The sequence below is a fragment of the Sparassis crispa genome (genome assembly GCF_003851025.1).
Source record: "Sparassis crispa DNA, contig_000000F, whole genome shotgun sequence".
In the NCBI taxonomy this organism is placed as follows: Eukaryota; Fungi; Basidiomycota; class Agaricomycetes; order Polyporales; family Sparassidaceae; genus Sparassis; species Sparassis crispa.
In genome coordinates, this window is record NW_020939747.1 from 3,442,867 (window position 1) to 3,466,409 (window position 23,543).

Here is a 23,543-nt window from a genome sequence, read left to right on the forward strand (position 1 = left end):
CTCTACGGCGTGAAGGGATAAAAATACGAGTGGTGTGCCAAAGATAGCGGGGGACGAATATAGACGGGCAGGGACTGGCGAGCAAACATAGTGCAGCCTGCCAGGCGTCTGGGCGGTTAGAGCTGAGTTTGCGGGTGTTTGGATGTGCCGAGCGGAGCCGAGGGCAGGGTTTTGTCTGGCCTGTCGTGCAGCAGCGTGAGTTGTTCTTAACCGGTTCGAGTCCTTTCTTCCTCTGCTCTGTCTTTTTCCCCGTCGACGCCCTCGCCGTTGTCCTCGGTTTTAAAACCCTCGCACTCCTTTGCACCCACAGTCTACACGACTCAAATCATGAAGTTCGCTGTCCTTTCCGCGCTCGCCATCCCCGTCGTGGTCTCTGCCCATGGCGTCAATGTCGTCCGCCATCACCCCCGCCAGGCTGCTCCCGTCGCCGCCGCCTCGTCCGCCTTACCTGTCGCGTCGTCCGGCTCTTCAGTCACGTCAGCGCCCGCGCCCTCTAGCTCTGGGTCTGGCGCCGTGGCAAGCTCCGCCTCTGGCACCGTATCGAGTCGTTTTGTCAGCGGCGCGACCACCCTCAGCTTCTCCATGGCCTCCGAGAACCCTACCGCTGTTCCTCTCTCCGATATCACTTACAGCATGAGCTCTTGGCCCACCGCGCCTCTCTTTTCCACCTTCGCACCGGCCGCTACCAACTCCCTTATCTCTAACGCTCCCCCCCTTCCCAACGGTTCGTAACTCCCCAATTTGCCGTGTTATCTTAGTTCTCCCCCGCTTACACGTAAATTTCAGCGGCTCTCATAGTGCCAAGCCAATACCCGGCCCTGGACAAGACCCCCCCGACCGATTCTCCGCAGGTACAGCAGTGGTTGTCGGAAGTCATGAACTCGGGTATTCCCATCCCCGATTTGTCCCCAACCAACCCTGGCGGTTGCGGCAACAACTCTGCCATCCTTGGCGAGGCGGATCGTTGTTGGTGGACGTGCGGTGGATGCACCACCACCACCGACATTACCACCTGCCCTACCAAGTTCAACTGGGGTCTCACCCACGATGACGGTCCTGGCCCGTATACCCCCGGTCTCTTGCAGTATCTCGAAATGGTTAATCTTCGCACTACTTTCTTCGTCATCGGTTCCCGCGTCATAGAGTACCCGGTAACGCTGCAGACCGAGTACATGTCGGGGCACCAGCTTTGCGTTCACACTTGGAGTCACCCGTACATGACTACGTTGACAACCGAGCAAGTTGTCGCGGAGTTGGGTTGGGCGAAAGCAATCATCAAGGCAATCATCGGAGTTACCCCGTTGTGCTGGAGACCTCCGTATGCTGATGTCGATAACCGTGTTCGGGCTATTGCTAAAGCCCTGAACTTGGAAACCATTATCTGGACTGGTGTGAACGTCGGACAGTCTAACCACTTCACGTTCGACACTAATGGTTCGTATATTCGTCGTTATTTTTTTCTAGGACTTATAAAGTTATCGTTATCAGATTGGGATTTGCCCGCTGGTCTTGTCACTCCTTGGCAAGTGCTTGACAACTGGAACAACATCATGGGCAACGTCAGCCAGCTTGACACCGGTTTCATCGTGCTCGAGCACGATCTCTTCCAGCAAACCGTCGATATGTCCACCGGCTACATCCTGCCGGATGCTCTTGCTCACCAGCCCCAGCTCAACATCACCCCGATCCATGAGTGTTTGGGTAGGACCTTGTCGGACGTCTATCTCGAGACAAACAACAACGCATCTAACCCAATCTACGTTAGCTGTGTGTAATTTATATTCAGGGTAGTATCTTGACATATTCGCTAACTTGTTTGTACAGCGTATGGTACTAGCTCGTACTCCGGAACAGCTGCTGCGCAGTCTACGTCCTCCGGTGGTTCCAGCAAGAGTGGCCAAGGCGCGTCGGGCGCGTCAAATACCAACGGTGCCACGAGTTCGATGGCGCACTACTCCGTCGTGGGCATGTCGCTCGTCAGCTTGCTCGCGGGCATCGGCGCAGTTCTGCTATGATGTCCTTGGCTCCCGCTCTGACAGGATACAGACTGGCAGCCTCGGACGCCTGATTACTGTTGATCAAAGTCGTGCGGATCTTGTAACATCTGTCGTCGCAACCCGCACTCGTCGCACTCTTGTCTTTGTTAATGTCTCGTGTCCTCGCCCTGTCATGTCGTATCTCGTGCGCGCGCTTCATTTCTTCCCTATGCATCCCCGATCCTGCCTTACCGTCTGGACACTGATACCACGCATTGCCCTTTATCCCTTCCAGTTCTTGTGGTGAATCTCACCTACCCCTACTTTAGAGTGTCGTTGGACTGCTTGGCTGAGTCACGAACCTTAACGCCATTTAATTACATATCCTCTTCGGCCTCGCAGTAGAGAAGATTTACAATGGCAATTATAAACGAACCGCCGCATATGGTTATGCTCGAGCTCGTCACCGCTTTGGTTCGTGTGAGCTAGTTGCATTCAATAATCGTCGCGTCTTGACGCGTCGGCGGCTTGCCGGTGGGAAGGAACAGACAGCGTTGGCGTAAATACAGTAGCACTGCGCACGGTGTAGTGGTAACAAGGTAACCAAAGATGGTGAGTCAATTCATTAGATGAAATTCGGTATCAAACCAAGGCGGTATGGTAGTAATTGACTCTGTCCGTGGGTAGTAAGTAGATTCACAAAAGTTCACATATAAAGTCCGCGACGTCAACGGTAACAGACTGGAGAATTCAGACAGAAGTTCGAGGCGCGAAGCACCCACACCACAGCCACGCACGGACGTAAATAGCTCCCATTATAATAGCACCCGCCCCACGCACCCATCACGTCTATCTGCCTCCGTACGCAATCGGACGGACGGATGCAAACAGGTAAGAAAGGGGTCTCCGCGGTTATAGCAGCGTCAGCACGCCGCCTGCGATGCTGCAGAGGCCCGCAAGCACGATGCCGAGCAACACCTGGTGGTTGCTTGAGAGGCGCGCACCCGCGCTCTTGCTGCCGCTGCCGGAGGAGCCTGAGCCTGAACCCGAACCCGAGCTGGAGCTTGGCGTCGTCGACGGCGCGCTGGGCGTGAACGTTGCGGAGGGGTTCGACAGGCACGAACTCGCGGCGGCGCTGGCGGACACGCCCGAGGGCGCCTTGCTGTTGATCGTCGCGTTCCCGCCGAAGCTGCACGACTGCGCGTTGCGGTTCGTCGCCTCGTAGAACTCGCTCATGATGTAGGAGAGCTCCACGGCTGCAGAAAGACGCCCGGTGCGTAACGCGCGTGACGGGGAGGAACGCCGTGGTGGGAAGGCGAGGCGGAAAAGGCGCAAGGGAACAAGAAAATAGAGTTAGCGAATTAAACGCGAGGAGATCAGCAGGGGTGCGTGCGTAGATAGTTTGGAAAGAGACGTACACGGATTGCAGCCAGACACGCGCCCGTACACGCCTGTCGAGCCGTTGCTGGCGATGTCGTTACAGTTGCCACCCTGAGCGGCGAGGAGCCCGCACGCTTCGTTAATCAGGTTGCCAATAATGGTAGACGTGTTCGATGTCTGGGGTGTGAACTGACAGCTCAGCTCGTTCTCTAGGCAACTGCACGCAGCATCGTTGGGCGTCGATGGAATGGTTGTGGAGGCGAGGAATGTCGAGTTCTGTTGCGGACATGCCGGGTAGCTGCTCGAGCCCGCACTGGATTGCGATGGGCTGTTAGGAGGAGAGATCTCGCCGTACTGTGTGACGAGACGTGTGAAGTCCGCTGTAGTCGCGACCGAACCGTTGGCGGTGATGTTGACGATTCCGAATTCACCTGCGCTGCTAGTGGCGGGGAAGTAGCTGAACGCGATGCCGCCAGACCAGATGTTTGTCATGGGGCTGCTGAATAGCGCCTGAACCTCGGTCCAGAGACGGGGCGGGGAGGTCACGCAACCAAATTCGCTGAAGTAAGCCGCAACATTGTATCCCGCGAATTCGCCGTTGGTGTTGTCGTAGACGCTTGCAGTGGCATCGCCGCACCATTCGCTGTAGCGCGTGGTTAATAACCGTCAAATTCAGAATATGAAAGATCGCACTAGTTGTTGAGGCCAAAAATGTCGATGGCAGTCGCATCAGAGTTGGTGTTCGACGGGTCGCAGCTCAGGTAGTTGGCGAGGGGGGCAACCCAGTCTGAGACTCCGTCAATAGCGGCGTAGCCGACGAGTGCGGACGAGGAGACGGAAGCACTGGCCACATGGCCAACGTCAGGAGTATCACCACTACACGGATCGGCTGGGACTTACAGGTAAGCCCTGGTGTCTCGAGCAGCAGCCTTGACGAAAGCAGCAGTGGAGGTCTCATTGGCTGCAATCACAACCTCGTTACCGACATTGTAAGCCAGGACGTTGTCGTACTTGGAGAACACATTGATAGTGTTAATATACTGGTCAAGCAGGTTGGTAGTCCAGGACGGGGTATCACGGTTGATAGAGCCGTTTACGGGAAGCGACAGATCGATACTACCAGATACTGTGAGCTAGGAGCGCACGATATAAGCACCCACAGACGTACATGGTATAGATATTCGCATTGCTAAAAGCGTTCATGCAGGCGTCATGATTGAGCGTCGAATCTACACTGTATACACGTATCGTGTTGATGTCGAGCTGCTGGAGGTATGTAAGGTCACGCTCGCAAGCGGTACCGTTTGCAAGCGGGTCAATGAAGCTGTCGGGCTCCTCAAATGGGTTGTTAGCGTTTGTCGACACGGCACCTGCAAACGGTGAGGGGCACCGTTTAGCATAACTCTGCAGAGCAGGGGGATGTCATACCTTGCTCCTGGTATGCTATACCCCTGATGTAGAACCTGCTCCCATCCGCTGTGTAGAGGTATCTGCCGCTTCTCGAGACCTTTTGAATCGAGTGGGCACCTGAGGCTAGGAGACCCACGGCGACCAATACCGCTGCTATTACAGAGACCTTAGGCATTGCAGCGGGGTGGTATGAAGGAAAGGCAGTGTCTCTGTGCTTGAACACGAGAGCGAGGCAATATCAAAAGAAAGGGAAGAAGATGAAATAGGCAGGATGTGGTAGAGCTGGTCCACAAATGCATCCATTCTGGCGAGCCTTTCCCAGAGCATCGGCCTCGAGACTCCGGCCTGGCTTATACACAATTTTACATCATTCAGCCCCCTTTTTGAAGCCCGCCTAGCTCAATCGGATAGAGCGTCAGACTCTTAGGCGGGTTGATCTGAAGGCTGCGAGTTCGACCCTCGCGGTGGGCTAGTGATATGTTTTCCTGGGGAACCTTGTTCATCGTACCCCCTTCTCGAGTTTTTGCTCACGCTTTCGCCGGAATCATGTAAATACACATATAATCTAAGTAGATGCATGGTATCGAAAGTGTCTTTGACTTTGCTCCTCCGATTGGAATAGCTGAATACAGATGGCCAGCATCGATACGAAGCTATCCACGGTATGTACAGCAACTGTGCATGTCGGAGTGACTGTGAAGTTAACACAATGATTTTTTGAGTAAACATACCTGATCATGTACGGCAGTATAGACACTATGAGGGTCGCGAACGCAGCCCACAAAAGATAAAGCGCATTCCCCGTAGAGACTGTGATCCCTAGAGGCACGGGCGAAGCGGCGGGCCCAACCAAAATGCCATTGACGGACTCGGCTTTCTTGATGATAACGGTCCAAATGGTCGCACCTATGAGCAGCATCAAGCTACCAATGATTGCAAAAATAGTCGATGCAACGAATGCGAGGGGATGCTTCATCAATCCGCTGCCACGAAAATAGGATCAACAGAAATGTGATAGAGACATCATGTGAGCGGAGACGAACACGAGTAAAGCCAATGCAGTGCATATGGTTCCGATGAGCAGAAGGTACCAAGCTCCGTTTGAGAAGGAACCAAGATATGACGAGTCAATAAATTTGGTATCCGTTATGAGGGCATCAGTGAGACTTGAGTAGTTAGCGGACATGTCGGCCGTTATATCTTCGTAAGGTTGGAAACGATTAGCCGTGAAGTGGACGGAACAAATGCCATGGCTGGCGTTAACGTAGGCACAATAGGAATAAAGGCCAAAGTCGTAGTTCTTGCGGAGCCCTGCCCCCTTCTGGAGTGGTGCGGAAGCATTCGAAGTATAGAGACCCTCGATAGGATCTCCAAGGGCGCCTGCAAGTCCTTGTCTAGACAAATATGAATTTAGGAATAAAAACTTAGATTGGAAAAGCATACCCATAGCCAGACATGTTGACGTTAATCTGCGCAGCTCACGAGGTCAACCACGGTTGCATGTCGATGGAAGATGGCGAAATCACCATGGATATGCCTCGAGGGACAGACGACGTGTTTATTTGACCGACCTTATGAGGTTCATATAGATCAGATAGACGTGCGATATGCGACGAAGTACGGAGACTTACATGCATGAAAATGAGGCATAGCAATGACACTAGTCTAGTAGACGGTATGTCAAACGGACGGCACGTTATCTAAACGAGAATACTCACGAGAGAAAAGAAGCAGAGCCTACACATATCTCTCCTCGCATGGTATCTCGAGAAAAGCAGAAGCTGGGAAGAGGGAAAGGGAAGTCAGCACTACTTGCACAACCACCGTGACAACCTCGAGGCCTGCAGACGCGACTCGGCGCCGTTTACGCGTGCCGTGATTAGTACAGTCACGTGCTCATTCATCTTTACCAGATTGAGCAAGCGGCGGTCGCGCAGGGGTACGCATACGTTCATGTTACCGCAGCTTGCTTCGCTCTGAACACGTTCAGAACCTCATGTTCATTCATGCTGCTCCTGATACACCACCGCGTGGGAACATGGACGAAGACACCTCCTCGAAATCTTCGTCTTCAGGCCCGGAGAGCGCTTTCCTAGCTTCTTCAGGCGCGAACGCGGGGAAACGTGCCGATACTGACTCGAAATCTGGAATTGTCAAACGCGCCATGGAGATGACTGCCGACAAACTTGGCAGGAGTAAGTCGGTCGGGACGAAGGCGCAGATGTCTAAAAGCCAGCCCTCGCTCCCGACGCAGGGTCGCCGACGCATATTCAGTTTGACTCGTAAGGGCAAAGACAAGTCTGACCCGGGCGATGCCAGGACAAATGAAGGTAATTTCCCCTCATCTTATCTGCACGAGCTTCTGCATTCACGCAACACACACCGTATTTGTTAGGTACTCCTTCTCCTGTGCTGCCAGTCACAAGCTCGGGTTTCTTGTCGCCTTCAATGCGGTCACGTAAATGCGTGTCTGGGGTGCCCCTTGCAGGAGACGATGATTCACCTTTCATTACTCCACGGTCCCCACGGCTTAGCCCAACTAAGCCAGAGCCACAGACATTCCGCGGCAACGGATCTGTACGTGTATCATCTCAAGTCACGATAGTTTATTGATCCGAAGGACTACAACCCTCAGATGCGTATCGGGACTCAAGCTTTAATACAAGCTCTGCAAGCAATGCCTTGGGGAGAATACCAAGATAATGACGATGATACCTCTCATGAAAGTACTCCTATAGACACAGAGAGTGACGAGGACGATGGAATCGGTCAGACATACTTCATCATTCCGCTGCCAATATGCTGAAACGGTTATGACTAGTAAATCGACTGGCTTCCTCGATCCATACATTATACCGTCCAGTTGCACGAATGAAACGTTCAGAGCTTGCAACCTCTCGCCGTCGCGCTCAGAGTCCGGCGTTGCCTAGGATCGCCGATAAAGATGAAACTGGACAGGCAGAAGAGTCTATAATGTCTGATGAGGAACTGGAAGACGATTTCGAGCCTGCTTCAGTATCTGATCACGAGGGTGTTACTATCACGGGCAGTCAGACTATGTCGACGGAGCCAGCATCGGACGTTGGCGGCTCAGTTACGGAGACCCCAAAGCATCATTCTGGACGCTCCGGAAGCATGGCTACTGTGAAGTTGCAGCGCAGGGCTCGGCTGGCTGACAAGCTGAGGGAAGTCTTCGAACTGAGCGGTATTCAAGAAGTCATTGCAGGTACTTCCTTTCTCCTCTCTTATGCCCGCTGATACTGAATTGAATTCAAGAGATGCCGTGTTGGCTCCTCAGATCTGTCTGTTGGTGTCTTCGTCGCAACTCAGATTAGTCCGCATCTCACATTTTCTCAGTGCTACAGGGTTACATGTATCTCACCGACTCCTATTTGTGCTTCTTCGCACATATGCCGTCCAGAGAGGTCAGCGGTCGCGCGCACATTATCACTGTCCGTACCGGTACTGACGTTTCGTTGCCATGTCAGGACCAAGTGCTCAAATCAGGAACATTAAGCAAAAGAGCGCAACGCACTAAACGCTGGATTAGACATTGGTTCGTGTTGAAGAATGACGTTTTGTACTGGTATCAGTCATCTTCAGTAAGCGTTCCGTCACACATGAATGATGGCTTACTCACGCATCCTTACTTGTTACCCAGGATCCCTACTTCCCTCACGGTATTGTCGACTTACGCTATGCGATCACTTGTGAGCCGACCGGCGAGAAAGAAATACGCATTAGGACGAATCAACAGACAATAAAGTTGTCTGCTGACTCCGTTCCCAGCCGAGACGAATGGGTGAAGGCCATCCGCAGGGTTATGTTCAAGGCTCAGAATATGGGCGACAGTGTCAAGGTGTGATTCTTACATGTTTTCAACTGCCTTGAACCTTAATGTTGTTGGCAGATTGCTATCCCATATACAACGATCGTCGATGTTGAGCGGTCATCTGCCATGGACTTCAGCGAAACAATCGAAGTGAAAGTAGTGGACAAGAGCGACCAATACTCGATTGACTCTTACTTCTTTGCATATTTCCATGATTTACCAGCAGCTCTTGAAGAGATTCGTGATGCAGTGCGAGCTAATCGGGGTCTACCCGACAAGGCGACGCCGGCCGTCATCGACACCACCGTTACACGAGCCTCCCTCACCTCCCCTCATTTAACAGATCGTACTCAAAGCATGCCTGTATCGAATCCGCCTCGGTCGTCAACCTCAATGTTCAAATTGCCGTCGATCTTCCGGCCTCTGCAAGATTCCCTCCCTATTGGCCGGTCCGCCAGCACCCCCGAACGTGACAACGAAGATTTTACCCACATTTCCAAGAGAGCCAGTTCCTCTTTCATCGCTGTCACTACGTCTCCGAAATCTCTGCCGTCACCGAATGCTGGTCGTTCTCCAGATAACTCTGTTACATCATTGTCCACTCTGACCCCAGTCACTTCCGTCAGCCACACGTATCCCCCGTCTCCTTCACCTTCGCCCTCCATATCAGAGTATGTCACCTCTCCGACGAAAGACAGTAGCTCGTGGAACGTTGGCGTACCGTCTTGGCTGAGGATGCCTTCACGTAGGGTATTTGGTGGTGCCTTTAATACGTCCAGAGTTGGGACCGCTTCGACATTGGCGTCGACTTCGGAAGAAGTGTCGGAGGTATTCTCGACATCTTCTAGTCGCTACAACGACTTCGGATACTTTAGCATTCTGGAAACTCCGGAAACGATCATTGACGCAGAACATATCGAGAAGTTCCGCACTTCATTCGCGTTCGATGACAAGGAGAACCTGCTGGGAGGTGTGTACAAAGCTTCTCATTTTTTCTTAGATAAACAATATCATTTTTGCAGTGTTCCCCGGATATATCTTCCGACTGTTACCCGTCTACGGACGTCTCCACGTGTCCACCAACTACTTCTGCTTCAAGTCGACTGGTACTTTGACGACAAAGATAAGGGTGCGTTGTTTTAGCGTTAAATTCCACGAAGTTTAAACAACCCTCCGTAGATGATCCTGCCGATCCGAGACATTCTGTCAACAGAAAAGTGCAAGGCATTTCGGTTCGGTCACCACGGGTTGGTGATTATGGTCAGAGGGCACGAGGAACTCTTCTTTGAGTTCTCCGATGAAGAACGCAGAACAGCATTTGTGACACTCCTTGAGCGGCAAATAGAGGACGTGCGTCATCGTTCTGTAGCTGGCGAGACCACATCCTCTGGACTTGGGGAACATGGAGCACTCCTGTTGGAAGAGTCCGGTCCTCGTGCATCGTCCAAAGTGCAGGTCGGTTCACAAGCAGACTCAGAAGCAGAAACATCTACTGCTGACTCGCTTCCCGCCGTAATGTTCACCTCCACGTCGTCAACGTTCTTGACCTTCAAGCCTGAGAAGTCTCTTCATTTCACGTTCTTGACCATCGGTTCTCGAGGGGATGTTCAGCCTTACATCGCATTAGCGAAGGGACTAATCGCAGATGGTCATCGCGTTCGGATCGCAACACATGGAGAATTCAAAGATTGGATAGAGTCGGTACGTATGCAATGTTCCTGCTGTTTAGAGGAAGGAAACGACTCAACATTTCAATTTTCAAGCATGGTATTGAGTTTGGATACGTCGGAGGCGATCCAGCAGAGCTGATGCGAATCTGCGTTGAGAACGGCACTTTCACCGTAGCATTCCTCAGGGAAGGTATGCTGAAGGTTTGCCATGTTATTCAGATTCGCCTCCCGTGTTTGCTGAGAATGCTGTTAGTTCCGCGGGTGGATCGACGACCTGCTCAGGACATCGTGGGAGGCATGTCAGGGAACAGACGTCTTGGTGGAGAGTCCCAGTGCCATGGGTGGCTATCATATTGCAGAGGCACTCCGAATACCCTATTTTAGAGCATTTACGATGACTTGGTCACGAACCAGGTTCGTGGATAAGCATTGTTTAGGTTTGGCGCATCGTACCTAACATCACACAGAGCCTATCCGCACGCATTCGCCGTGCCGGATCACAAGGTAAGTTCCTGCTTCCTGATCGGACCCAAACTGAGAATACTGATGCTTGAGAGTGGGACAGATGGGAGGTAACTACAATTACATGGTAGGCTCGTTTCGTCCGTTTGGTGCTACATCTGCTAAGAAGTTCTCGCATTTCCACACAGTCCTATGTCTTGTTTGATCAGGTATTCTGGCGAGCAACCGCCGGGCAAATCAACCGTTGGCGGCGGAATGTCCTCGGTCTTCCCTCCACAAGTTTGGATAAGATGGAACCTCACAAGATCCCATTCCTTTACAATTTCAGTCCTGTTGTAGTACCTCCTCCCTTGGATTGGCCTGAGTGGATTCGAGTCACAGGTCGGTTTGAACCTTACTCCCCTAGGACTTTACTAAGTGCCTTAAAAGGATACTGGTTCTTGGACGACGCTGACGTCAGCTCCAATAAATGGACCCCTCCGGTTGATCTAGAAAAGTTTATTGCAACCGCTCATAAGGCGAAGAGGAAGGTGGTATACATCGGCTTCGGCAGCATCGTGGTATCTGATCCGAAGGCAATGACACGCTGTGTCATTGAAGCCATTATTCGAAGTGGTGTTTACGCCATACTCTCCAAAGGCTGGTCGGATCGGCTGGTCAAGCCAGCAACAGATGTTTCGGAACCTGAGGAACCTCTTCCGCCGCAAATTTATCCCATCTCTTCAATCCCTCATGATTGGTTGTTCAAACAAATCGATGCTGCTTGTCATCATGGCGGTGCAGGGACTACTGGAGCTAGTTTACGAGGTGCGTTTTCCTACTTGTGGCCGCTTCACTTCCTTACCTGTTGAATAGCTGGAATTCCAACAATTATCAAGCCATTCTTCGGTGACCAATTCTTCTGGGCTGATCGAGTGGAAGCTCTGGGAATAGGAACCGCAGTGCGCAAGTTGACTGTGGACAGCCTCACATATGCGTTGTATACGGCTACCACTGACCAGAAGCAGATTGATCGTGCAAGGGAAGTCGGTGAGCAAATCCGCGCGGTGAGTGAGCTTTTTTATTCGGTTGTTGGCGGACGAATTGAGCGTTCTCGTAGGAGGACGGTGTTGCAACTGCAATTGAAGCGATATATCGCGACTTGGAATATGCCCGATCCTTGATCAAAGGTGGACCCCCTCGTGATCACGATTATGATAATGAGAATGCTACCATCCGGGAATCTCGTGCACCTGAACGTTCGGGTACTCGCTCTGGAGAGAGCTCCGTCAGTTCGAATCATGGGACTGCTAGTGACTGGAGCGTTATATCTGACGACTCACTTCATCAATGACTGTCATGAATGTATGTTCAATTTCTTAGACTACTTGCACATCCCTCCGACCCATGTATCTATAATCTGTTGTTTACTGATCCACTACTGATTTATCCTTGTACTATACCCGCGCGTCACTTCTAATGGGCATTAAAACGGTTGCAACGCAACCTCATGGTGTGCCGTTATCCTGCTTGTAATGTCGGTCAAGTACACGCTTCGTGAACTGCCCAAAAGTCTCGGATGCCGTGATTTGCTGATCAGCGTCGGGTTGCATGAAAAACGCAAACGTCTCCCTAGAGATGATTTCTACTCCAGCACCCGCACCCACACGAACACAGTGGGGTGTCGCTCGCAAGCTACCACCGGTGGCGAGTTCAAGTGCTTCTCCAGTTTGGAAAGCCAAGCAGTCAACAGGAATAGACACCTTGGTCAAGTCGCCCCCTCGAGTGCGGATATACAATCCAGATTTAGGCGAGGGTGACTGAACCAGAGTCGGGGAACCGTCGGACTCTCGACGAAGAAACATGGCCTGTGAGAAGGACAAGGAACAGTTATAAGGCGATCGATCATAGAAATAATCGATATACTCACGGAACAAAGTCCGGTGAGCAGAGAATGATCTAGGTGGAATCCACACCAGCTGTCCACAGGCTCGTCATCCGCGGGTAACGGATTATCACTGGTGGGAGGGAAATAGTGTAAAAGTCGAGCTTTGTGAGTCTGTGACGCTTTCAAGAGATCTACCAAGGATACGGAAGAATCCACCAAGTGCGACGAAGCTTCAGCGCAATTCAGAGAATCAGTGCCAAGGCGATCTTCGGGTCGTCAAGGGCTCACCAAATGGTTGACACGCCACTGCTAGGTCACACCCGACCTGGAAAATGAATCTATGATTCTTGAGTAAGTCGATCTAGATATAGAGAGAAAGAAGCCCACTTTCCCAGTTCTTTGAAGGCCTCTTCAAAGCCCTCTACTTCCTTGACGTCATTGGTCGGCCCTTTCATTGCGTCAGGTGCATTCTCTACGTTTCGACACATTGAGAATCACCTACATATGTTACGTCCATAGTACTCAGGGTATGTCATGCGTTGAGCTTCGAACACGCTAGGCTCGTCCACTATAGGATTCGCATAATAAGAACCTTTCAAAGTGTCTGGGCGGAGTAAGATACTGCTTGTAAGACTCTAGAGTACGAATAGGAAGTAGCACTGACCAGGTTTTCCATTCATGATTTCCTACGAATAGACTGTCAATCCTGCGGATCCGATCATACGCAAACAAAGGATGTGTACCTTGCCATGAGACCATCCAAAACTAAGGACGTACTCAGTATCAATAAACATTGATGTTACACAGACTAACCTGTATCTACTTTTCGGGTCTGCGAAATGTTCTCGTGTTTGAGGATCGAGATTTGCAAAACGATATGCCAATTTCAGCAGGCGCTCTCTTGCGGCAGCATAGATCGGAGGTAAATCACGGATCACCAGAATCCCTAAGCAATCAGGATTGGACCCAAACGCCTTCTCTTTGGTCGTATGGTCAGATGTAGTCAGAGGATATCGATGCGGTCGCAGAAACTCACCGATGGCTTGTGCAAGCAAAAGCGGCGAAGCGACCAAAGTCGGGTATGAGATCGATACAGGGCCTTCCGAAGTAAAAGCTACTGGACGAGTGTTTTGTTGATAAATAGTAGTCATTGTAGAGCGACGAGGTGTTTCTTGCAGAGGGGAGCTGACTCGTATGATCTGATCAGTCAAATGGGGGCCAACATATTACTGAAATTGCGTGATTGGGTAGACTATCGCAGTGGCTGTTATCAGTTATCACCACATTTCCACCAGAACATGATTAGAATCGTACACCTAGAATGCGACTAGATACTAGTACAGGTCCGGCCAAGATAGTGAGATATGAATTTTTAACAGGAGTTCACCGTAGTCCGTGTAGTAATGTCACCATTAGTACCGCCAGATGAGTCAATTATCCCAGCTTCTGCTAGGGCAGTACGCAATGCAGTCCCAGTCTCGTCTATGGAGTGCAGAAAGCGCAAAATCTCTCGACACAATTGCCAATCCTTCACAGTAACTGCGCTCTTGAGTAGCCGAGCAGCGTCCCCGTTCATACTGTTCCCATCGAGCTGGTCTAGGTTGTGCAAAACAAGCAAATACGACCCAGCGGTTTTGAGACGATGAGAAGTGAGACACATCTAGTCACATACATTATGATCAGACGAGGTCATCGGAAATACCACGGTTGGATTATACCTCAAACAAGATTTTTGGGTTCCCTACTACGTCGAAGAGTCGTGGCCATCGTGTCATTTCGATCTTGCGAGCGCATCCCACGACGACATCCAACGCCGCGTCGAAGTGGTCCAGGAATTCAATGGTGATTGGAAGAAGGGTCCTCGACCCCACTGAACTGTCGCCTTCACGTGAGACGCCGGCGTCTTCTTCGACTACGCTATGCAGGAGGATCTCCAATGCATGCGCAAAGAAAACAAGATGCTGGTAATGGGAAGCAAAGAAAACGGCCTCTTTGAGCTGACTGTTCTCCAGGTGGAACAACAAAACGTGATGCATGAACAAATGTGACTAGAAATAAGTGGTTGTCAAATTATAACTCCCATGTTAACCGAAGGGGACAACTCACACACGTGGCATGCCTGAACATTGTAAAAGCCATGCTTGACCTGATAGAAATTTCTTGTTCCACGCCAATAATAATACCCTTGTCCATCAAAACAGCTGAGAATACAATTAGATTGGAATACCGTCAAAAAATCGCAATGGGATGCAAACTCACAGAGCGGATAGAAGTCGAGTGGTATGTTAACGCTTTCCTTGACCGTTTCTGAAACGTTCGTTTTGTCCGCTTGAGGCGCGGAGGATTCGATGTTCAAGGCATTGAGCCACAATCGTATACCTTCACCGTCGAAGCCCCAAAGGGAGTTCTCCAGAGTGCCAATGCCGCGAAGATGTATCCAACAGAACTCAATACGGTCTGCAAGAATGCGCATGTCGTATTTGACCTCTTGATCGCCTGACTGCAAGAAAAGGGTCAACTTCCGCCCAACGAGCATGGCAAGGACTATTAACCCTTCTTGGACGAAGGAGAACGAGCTTGCCGCCAACGATCATCAGGACTGTTGCAACAGCGAGATCATCCACAGGATCACCAAGCTCTGGAAATACAGAAATTACCAAACTCCAACTGATGAAGAGGACTTTTACATACGTTTCTGCGCAGTAGGTATCATCCAACTTAACATTCTGACCGCACTCGGAGCCACGATGATGCCCCTGAAGGTGATACTTCCGCAGAGATGAAGTTTGATCGTGTCAGCAGTAGGCACTACCAGATAATGATACAGCGTGTTGTCTGCAGTATACACGAGCAACGAATTGTCGACTAATGAGAGTATGACCACAGGGGAAAGCAGCAACTCCCGGTGCAGCACGTTCTGGTTGCTGAGTTCGAGATCGCGTGAATACAACCGGATCTATGGTGCTGGAGTCAGTGCAGGTACGGCGGTGATGCGAAAATTGAGGGGCACCTGGTATGCGCCTGAAATGTCTACTGCAGCAATCAATACATGGTGAAACCAAAGGAGACCGCCCCTGACAGAAAACGCCTGTTCCTGGAATTCGTCCGAGAATATCTTCCACCGTCCGGACGTAGAGCTGTAGTGAACCAGACCGCGACGACCTGCGATGGCAATAAAACGTCCATCTGGGCTCAGAGAAGAATATCGTATGGGCCAATTCGCAGACATGTAGGCTTCAGGAATCTGCACGCCATTTCAACTCAGAGGCTGCACCAAGAGGACAGATGGGAGATACGCAGACCTTTATATGTTGCCAAACATCAGACTCAGGATTGATTACGCTCATGTCAGGCTGATCAGCGCCGCGATACACAAGGATGCGATCGTCCATATGTAAGAATGCATATTGCGTACTATCCTGAAAATTCAATCTAATCAACATAACCGACCGCCTCCTGCATGCAACTCACAGGTGATGGTTGACCCGTCGTGGCACTCTTGGCAAAGGGGATCACGAATAGTTGGCCATCTACCTCTACAATGCCAATACCATCAGCCAGAGTTGATGGGGAAACAAAAGGAGACATACTGTTTGGGGAGCACTGCGCCAACACGACCAACTCGAAGTTGCCTGGAGCCCAGAACTAGTACGCTCGTAAGTCAACGATGATTCAACATACACGGCAAGAACATACCAGGTCGTCTACTCCATACATGAATGCATCCTGGAACCTGTACCAACATGTCAATGTAGTCCTCATGAAAGTCAGCTGTAACTTACTTCGCCTTATCTACGTCATGCTCTGCACCGAACCCCCACGCCAGGCAACGACCGCCAACACTCCAGACAGACCAGCCGTTCTGCCAGCCTACTGCAAGCACATACCCATCAGAGCTCCACTCCATGGCACATACCGGACCTGTCCCTTCTCGTGTGTACATGCTTGGTATCTGGAGCACCTGCGCCTTCGGAGAAAGGCTCTCCTGTGAAGGGAAATTTGAGTATTCGACGGATCCGCTGCAAATGAGAGATAACTTTAAGTTAGTTAGTTGAGAAGGGAAAAGTCATACCTGTACGTGCCAATGGCAATCAACGAGAACTTGGCGTTAATTGCAACGACCATCGCCTGTCTGGGCTCTACATATGGAAGTACTGTGTCATCCGTTCGGCGCCGTTTCTGCACCCACCGGGGTGGGACGACATTGTGGATGCAGGTGCCCTGCCACTGGATACGTCGATCGGCATCGACGCTATTCCCTGAGCCTCTTGGCCCGTCGGTATGGGCACTCTTGTTAGAATAGTCAGTTTGGTCCTTCAAATTTAGAACGGACAGAATTACCGAGCGCGATTCTTCTGGAACCTCGCTGACATCTGATGAGCTCTGAGGAATGTTCTCACTGTCGAACTGTTGGACCAGGTACGCCCTGCCGTCGGTGGTTATCCAACACTCAAACCCCGTGGACTTCGAGTGCGATATCTTGGAAACCGCAACTGAAAATACGCCGATTAATGAGATTCGAGATGGAAGACGATGGTCCTTACCATCAGCATCCACCAGCCAGGGGAGCTCATTCTCATTCACGCTCCAAGTCTGAAAGTTTCTACCCAGTGCAGCTCCTCCATTCACAGTTACCTCTTCATGGACATGAGGCCACGGAATGCGCTGGACTGAAGGCGGACTCTTCGTGGAGAACAGTATACAATCACTCCGAGCAGAAACACTGGTAATAATAAAGTAATTTAGAACACATCAAAAAGGTAACACATTTGCAACTCACCTGAGAAGAGAACCCTCTATCCTGATGGCACCCTCTAGATGGAGGCTAATTCCTTGTAGGATGACGGCCTCACCGGAGCCGGGTTGGAAGTGCCGCTGAGCAGTGCTACCGAGTGACGAGGACTGGTATGGTGCTTCATCTGGACTATATTCGACCGAGACCAGAACCAGATATGATCGCGTAGTCTGCAGAGAGTCATTCTCAGGAGCAGACAGACAGCACCAGCACGACGAACCTGTATAACAATCTGCCTCCCGTTCGGTGCCCAGTTCAGAGAGAGATTCTCCCCATGTTCCTGCACGGATGTCGGTGTCCGCGACAAGTATGCGAGCGCAGCGGATGGCTGAAAGTATACATAGCCAATTAATTAGACTCAGTCGAAGCCAAGGCTCTAGCGCACATACTCGAATGCGCCATGCAGACACGCCACTTCTTGTCAGAGTACAGAAAAGACTTTTTCGCGGACTAGGTGAGAGACAGATGACAGGTTCAGCAGGAACTGGTAAAGCGGGTGCACTAGAGAGTTGTCTCGCAGCCGAGGTGGGGAAATACATGGGGCTGCAGACCGCCTGTAAGCAGGTTCTCGGATCTACAATAATGTAGGGTGTCGCATGCTGTGTTGACACCCTCACCGATGATGTGATGGTAGTAGGCACTTGGAAGTACGCTGACTTCGTCCGCCTCGACGCGGAAGCGTACGCGTGAAAGTCGTAAACTGGCAATGAGTGGGATTGTGCACTAATCACGGATGGACAAATCGTACGGTGCTACAAATACAGGTTTGAACGAACTACAACGCGTGGACCGAAAACAACAGAGACAGCGAAGAGACTATAGAAATATCGGAAGAGTACTATGTAACAGAGCAAGCACTGTGCATTCACCGAGATCGAAGCCAAGACATTACTTTCGTCCATGAATTATCGGATCCCTTACCCCGATCCCTGCTGATGTTTGGTTCGTTCTGCACGCCCAACCTGGTCTCTGGGAGGGTGTGAGACTCGACAAACGAGTCAGCCATACCCAGAGCCATAGGCTGCATGCGTGACTGGCGGATCAGATTCAAGATGACGTAGAATCCCTGACGAGACTGTGCACGTAGTCAGAATGGGTGACTCGCAGTGCAAGTGCATACATACCCTTTGTAAATTCGCCTTGAAGCGTGCTACCCCGTGGCTTTCAATTCGTTTTGTCATACCCCACCCAAAGCCGGAGAGGAACCTGGCTTCCGTGTTCTGCAGTGTTTTACTTGTACGACAAAGCTACATCAGTACCACCCAAAGGATGTCACAGAAGTTCGCTCACCCATCTTGAAGCTGTTGGATACGGACACGCTCCTCCACACGCATAACCTTCACATGGTCGAGGTTCGTGGTTGTGCACCTCACAACCTTCCCAAGTGGATCAACCTCACTCTCTTCAATGACCCAGCTTTCAGCCCTGGAAATGATTCCCTTCGGAGCCCATCTTGGGAGAGAACCGCTCTTCAAGATCAGGCGAGTGGTCAAGAGGGATCCCGAGGTGTTTATGGCGCGCGAGATGACATCGCAAGAAAGAATATGAGAGGCGTATGGGTTAGGGTATCTCAAGCAGAACGCCAGCGAAACGATTGACCAGGGATCGCTGCAAGCTCACGTTGAACTATCAAGACCTAGAGAAGTCCATGCGGAGCACTTACTCGTACAAAAAGGACTGCGAATAGAACCTCATTGCAAACGACCCCGGTGCCACTGCAAAGCTTTACCCCTCGGAATCTGGGATTAGAAATACTAGAGAGATACAGTATTGTTCGACTTGACTATGGTGGTGACGATGAGGGTGGAAGAGAGAGCACTGGTTGCATGAGAAAGAAAGAGGTGGGCCAGATGACCCTATAGCTAGCGCTTCTAGTTCTACATCATCCGGATGCGTCACGTGATCTCGATATTTCCGCCAATTCATTTTCGGAACGCGGAGACGATGTCGACGGCACATCCAGAAACCGTCCAGACTCTGTTACAAGCAGCATCCGAGCAAATCTATGTGGTATATGGAATTACAACGGCCCTCACTGATATCCCTCATCCCGCGTCACCCCATCCTCGGACACGAATACCCTCAACCCGTCGAATGCGGGTCTAATCCAGACTTGATCGCCGCTGGCAACATTCTCCAAGGCTCGATTCTGGAGGGTACTCAGTCCAGGCTTGCCCAGCTCTTTGCCCCCGAGCGTCTCTGCGATAGTAACGTAGTCGTCGTGCGACAGTTCGTGCCCGAAACCAAGCCAGTACGTCCGCTGAGCCTTCATCCGCCTTGCAACCTCGACAGATTGTGCGATACTGAGATGCGAAGGGTGCGGATGTATTCGCAGACAGTCAAGAACGAAGACCGGCGGCGGCCTTCGTAGGAAGTCGCACCCAGATGGCTTTTGCAGCATGTCCCACACGTCTTCGGGGATATGCGAGACGTCGGACATATAGACCACAGCGTCTTGGATTACAAATCCGAAACACATGTAAGGTTGCACTTGACCGGACGGTTCTGGCGAATGCAGCGCTGCACCTTTACGGATAGGTGTCCCTGGAATGTCAGGCGTTGAGGCATTCGTGGACGCAGGAGAAAGTGAATATGGACTTGGAATAACATCCAAAGGTGGGGAGGAGAATATGCGTCCGTGGTGAACTGGTTTAGTCTGGTTGTAAGTTTTATCGCCATCGTCATATCAAACAACTGACCTGAAAATGGAGTGATTTGAATTCCAGTGTCTCCGATTTCAAAAGGGACGCGGTCCTCTATAATGTGCCATTTGAACTCCGGGACCTGGTCCAAATAGTGTTAAGGCGAACGTTAGGCACAAGAGAAGATGGGATGCACATCACCACCGCCGGAAGCAAACTCCTTTGACACTAGATACGGAAATGCGCGCTGGACTTCTTTGTAGGTCGACACTGACACGTACAGATCCACATGAGATTGTATCGCGCCATGGAGTGTCCAGCCTAGAGATCTTTTCTGAAAAAAGAACACAGAAAATACACGCGAGTGCACTGACCCCGGAGGTCATCAAGACCATTCATAGCTTATCAAGATAGACACTCAGTGTGACAGGATGCATTATTCATTCATTCAAAGCGTACCATCGGCATGGGCATGAGTTATAAGAACGGCATCTATGCGGCGGAGGCTATATTTCGGGAACCACTCAATCGCAGCGGCTTGGAAGCTCTTGCCCACGTCAATCACGATTGTTCTGCACACAGCATCAGCATCAGTGTGGTGCACAGCAGGATGTACACCACTCACACAGTCTGCCCGTCTCGCCCACGGATTCTGGCCACAGCAGAAGTATTGCGCTGACAATTTTTATAAGTGAGCAACAAACGCTGACCGGTACCGGGGTGTGCGGCGTGTTGAAATAAATCTCGTACACGAATATTCTTCTTACCCTCCGGCGCTAAGGTCGAGAGACACGTACGACAAGGCTTCGAGCCGGGAGGAGCAGTGAGACAGTCTACATGTGGTATGCTGGAGGATGTGCCAGTACCCAAGAAAATAAGTTCCATGGGATCATTAAAGGCAGGAGAATCAAAGTCTAGGGAGCCCATGGTGGTCAAGGTATGAGTGCAGTTCGATGGCACAGCGCTCAGCAATTCAGCCGCGCAGGTTGTGAAATATCATGATCGGCCGGGCAGAATGGTAGTTAACGATATCACGGCAGCACGTGTGGAAAAAAGGTCTCATTGGCCATGGATTGCAGGCACCATGACAGGGCCGTTGGCGTTCAGTGTCGAGCGTCCGGCAATGGGATGGTCAAGATCAGTCTGGCTGTACGTCCGCAGCCGTAGCGCGTAATGACGAGGAGGTGCGCCCGTCACCGATCCGGCGATTACAACAGTTGTCCACGTGGTTGTGTCTCGGATCTCAACTTTGGCCGACAACGTACCGTACTTACTTGCAATGTACATTGTACAATGTACCGTAATGCATATCGTTGTTCAAGTGATTATTTCAGAGCAAACAGTTCATACCTGAGATCTGAGACCTGAAGCAATCTAATTTTACACTCGAGAAAGCTTAAATACACGACGTATTCATAGATGGTTTGTTTCTACACGCTCTACTATGTCCGGTGTACGGAGCGCTCACTTGGTGAAAACTGTGCATACGGTGAGACAAACAATGACTGGGATGAAAACTGCAACGCACTGGACACGACATCCTCGTCTTGGACAAGGTGGCTTAGACCCACTTTCTGGGCATGGGGAGCAAATTTGGAAGATTTTCCCTGAGGTGCATATATGACGATAAAGACACACTTATGGCATCGTCGTACTTACCCTAGGAATATCGTCAGCACATCGTCCAGCGCGGTATGAGTATAAGAGCTCACCAAACGAGAGCGTAGCGGAAATTGGTGGCCAACGATCGGTGAATGCCATTACACACACCCTGGAACAAAGTCAAATACATCAGCCTCACTAGGCAATACCAGCCTCAAAGTGGTAGTCGATGAACCTCAATTGTAGCACCTTTCCTCAAGCAAATTGGATCCGCCAAATCTGGATGAGCACCGCGTTTCTTGGTGTACACCTTCACGAGATCCAATTCAGCCCATAATCGTTCAATGAGATAATCCAGGCTACGCGATATCAGTCAGGACTGTGCTCACGACAACTGGCTGACCGCTTACTTCAGACCCATCTCGCAACTGGTGACTACACTGTGGTCAGCTCGGGCAAGTTTGTCCACCTGCTCAAGGCTGATGGCGTCTATCTTGTTGTAAACATCTAAACAACGTTAGCAACGTCGATCAAAGACATAACGGCAGACCTACAGAGACAAGGTATATACTTGCGCGTTCCTGTAGCAAAATGAGTCGTCAGCAATTATGCGATGACAACGGACATGTCGATCCTACCTATAAGGACGTCTATGAACTCGTCGGTTGTAATCTTTACCAAAAGTTAGAACGCATGTCGAAACAATGCCATAGCACTTACATCCTCTCGGATCATGACATCACAATTGTGGAGTTTATCTAGTAGATTTTCCGAAGAGACATTAGCGTGCTCCTACACTCCAGAAGAATAATGATGTTCACAGCCGGCCAGAATAGTCCTTATGGTCTTTTCATCTGTTCTGGTCAGCTTGACCGTGGTATTCAGCTGGCACAGGTATAAGGCACTCAGTTGGGCTGAAATTGAGATACTCTCACTGTAATCTGAGTGGGATGAACATGTTATACGCGCAAACGAATGTTCGAATATTTTTACTTACTCCTCCCGTTGTCTTCCGCTTGAAGACGACGTCGGGTTTCCTCTTGTTCAGGCGGATACCGACGGCATCCAATTCAATCTCCAACAATCGACGCTGCTCGTCAGACTTCGTAGCATCCAACATGATCAAGATGAGATCAGCAGTTTTGGCTGTGGATACAACTTGACGACCACGGCCCCGACCCTGACTGGCGCCTTCGACGATGCCGGGCAGATCAAGAAGTTGAATACGAGCTCCCTGATATTCCACAACACCAGGAATAGCCTGCAAGCGAAACGTCAGGAATAAGGAGCCAAGCATACCGTGGTATGACTTGCCGTTAGAGTCGTAAACTCATATGCTGCTGACTCGGAAACCGTATGAGTGCACTTGTTCAAAAGGGTGGACTTGATAGAAATGTCAGGTTCTGTAATAGCCTGAATCAAGCACAAGGAGTAGAGCTCGCCTTTCCTACGGAGGGAAACCCAATCAAGGCGACTCTCGCATCCCCGGACTTCTGTACGTCGAAACCAGTACCAGCACCGCCTGATTTAGTCGTTGGTTCGAGAAGTTGTGCTCGGTAACGAGCCAACTTCGCTTTCAGGAGACCCAAGTGATACTCCGTGGCCTACTTTGTGGATGATAAGTTGTTGACCGAAAGGATAGATCAGTGAGATTATCACCTTGTTCTTCTGGGCTGTTCAGATCGAATTATGAATGTGTTTACTCGATCAGAGCAAGGATATACAAACTCCTGGCCATCTCCTCTACATCGAACAATGTTGAATAGCTGATGCAAACAGACCGGTGCAAATGCAAGCATCTGGCTCACCCTCTATCTCTTTGATCTTCACAGAGCGAAGGAGTCAGTTAAAGCAGAGTAGGACCCTAAAGGTACCTGCCTTTTCTACGATACCCATCTTGCCAAAAG

At 50.7% G+C, this 23,543-nt stretch overlaps 8 protein-coding genes and 1 non-coding gene across 9 annotated transcripts; 3 read left to right on the top strand and 6 right to left on the bottom strand.

The window, feature by feature from the left end:
- Positions 1-327: 327 nt before the first annotated feature.
- On the top strand, positions 328-2,015 carry SCP_0112890 (Carbohydrate Esterase Family 4 protein; the record flags this gene model as incomplete). Its single annotated transcript, XM_027753514.1, has 4 exons — positions 328-724; positions 787-1,434; positions 1,489-1,767; positions 1,825-2,015. 4 exons carry the CDS (start codon positions 328-330, stop codon positions 2,013-2,015), a joined length of 1,515 nt encoding a protein of 504 aa, XP_027609315.1.
- An 873-nt stretch (positions 2,016-2,888) lies between these two features.
- Positions 2,889-4,941, bottom strand: SCP_0112900 (1,3-beta-glucanosyltransferase gel4; the record flags this gene model as incomplete). Its single annotated transcript, XM_027753515.1, has 6 exons — positions 2,889-3,232; positions 3,395-3,999; positions 4,050-4,199; positions 4,257-4,472; positions 4,525-4,726; positions 4,785-4,941. 6 exons carry the CDS (start codon positions 4,939-4,941, stop codon positions 2,889-2,891), a joined length of 1,674 nt encoding a protein of 557 aa, XP_027609316.1.
- Positions 4,942-5,154: 213 nt separating this feature from the next.
- Positions 5,155-5,237, top strand: SCP_t0112910. The gene is given in 2 exon segments: positions 5,155-5,192; positions 5,202-5,237. It is a non-coding gene; the product is annotated as a tRNA-Lys (tRNA).
- A 182-nt stretch (positions 5,238-5,419) lies between these two features.
- SCP_0112920 (hypothetical protein) lies at positions 5,420-6,525 on the bottom strand (the record flags this gene model as incomplete). The annotated part of the gene is made up of 7 exons (XM_027753516.1): positions 5,420-5,441; positions 5,498-5,749; positions 5,810-6,160; positions 6,210-6,235; positions 6,293-6,337; positions 6,398-6,431; positions 6,485-6,525. 7 exons carry the CDS (start codon positions 6,523-6,525, stop codon positions 5,420-5,422), a joined length of 771 nt encoding a protein of 256 aa, XP_027609317.1.
- A 237-nt stretch (positions 6,526-6,762) lies between these two features.
- SCP_0112930 (Sterol 3-beta-glucosyltransferase) lies at positions 6,763-12,063 on the top strand (the record flags this gene model as incomplete). Its single annotated transcript, XM_027753517.1, has 19 exons — positions 6,763-7,096; positions 7,162-7,343; positions 7,402-7,534; positions 7,588-7,992; positions 8,043-8,072; positions 8,124-8,191; positions 8,255-8,368; positions 8,428-8,625; positions 8,677-9,568; positions 9,621-9,727; positions 9,778-10,299; positions 10,362-10,469; positions 10,522-10,682; positions 10,736-10,772; positions 10,834-10,857; positions 10,919-11,111; positions 11,160-11,537; positions 11,586-11,776; positions 11,830-12,063. 19 exons carry the CDS (start codon positions 6,763-6,765, stop codon positions 12,061-12,063), a joined length of 4,311 nt encoding a protein of 1,436 aa, XP_027609318.1.
- A 154-nt stretch (positions 12,064-12,217) lies between these two features.
- Positions 12,218-13,748, bottom strand: SCP_0112940 (hypothetical protein; the record flags this gene model as incomplete). Its single annotated transcript, XM_027753518.1, has 9 exons — positions 12,218-12,577; positions 12,640-12,827; positions 12,886-12,935; positions 12,985-13,045; positions 13,100-13,201; positions 13,262-13,283; positions 13,341-13,362; positions 13,411-13,576; positions 13,634-13,748. The coding sequence occupies 9 exons, from the start codon at positions 13,746-13,748 to the stop codon at positions 12,218-12,220; spliced, it is 1,086 nt and encodes a 361-aa protein (XP_027609319.1).
- Positions 13,749-13,969: 221 nt separating this feature from the next.
- SCP_0112950 (RIC1-domain-containing protein) lies at positions 13,970-19,087 on the bottom strand (the record flags this gene model as incomplete). The annotated part of the gene is made up of 23 exons (XM_027753519.1): positions 13,970-14,257; positions 14,316-14,645; positions 14,704-14,798; positions 14,857-15,097; positions 15,150-15,235; positions 15,289-15,553; positions 15,608-15,841; positions 15,900-16,016; positions 16,069-16,133; positions 16,188-16,242; positions 16,294-16,330; positions 16,380-16,616; positions 16,670-16,887; positions 16,939-17,090; positions 17,142-17,320; positions 17,378-17,562; positions 17,613-17,720; positions 17,782-17,946; positions 18,010-18,092; positions 18,314-18,467; positions 18,517-18,625; positions 18,683-19,000; positions 19,056-19,087. 23 exons carry the CDS (start codon positions 19,085-19,087, stop codon positions 13,970-13,972), a joined length of 3,753 nt encoding a protein of 1,250 aa, XP_027609320.1.
- Positions 19,088-19,424: 337 nt separating this feature from the next.
- Positions 19,425-20,961, bottom strand: SCP_0112960 (Putative hydrolase; the record flags this gene model as incomplete). The annotated part of the gene is made up of 7 exons (XM_027753520.1): positions 19,425-20,038; positions 20,092-20,176; positions 20,231-20,355; positions 20,409-20,435; positions 20,494-20,606; positions 20,660-20,709; positions 20,785-20,961. 7 exons carry the CDS (start codon positions 20,959-20,961, stop codon positions 19,425-19,427), a joined length of 1,191 nt encoding a protein of 396 aa, XP_027609321.1.
- A 781-nt stretch (positions 20,962-21,742) lies between these two features.
- SCP_0112970 (GTP-binding protein) lies at positions 21,743-23,532 on the bottom strand (the record flags this gene model as incomplete). Its single annotated transcript, XM_027753521.1, has 15 exons — positions 21,743-21,805; positions 21,872-21,995; positions 22,047-22,143; positions 22,191-22,217; positions 22,275-22,308; positions 22,357-22,394; positions 22,458-22,521; positions 22,572-22,577; positions 22,634-22,897; positions 22,951-23,019; positions 23,079-23,240; positions 23,296-23,309; positions 23,365-23,379; positions 23,445-23,460; positions 23,515-23,532. The coding sequence occupies 15 exons, from the start codon at positions 23,530-23,532 to the stop codon at positions 21,743-21,745; spliced, it is 1,011 nt and encodes a 336-aa protein (XP_027609322.1).
- Positions 23,533-23,543: the final 11 nt, after the last annotated feature.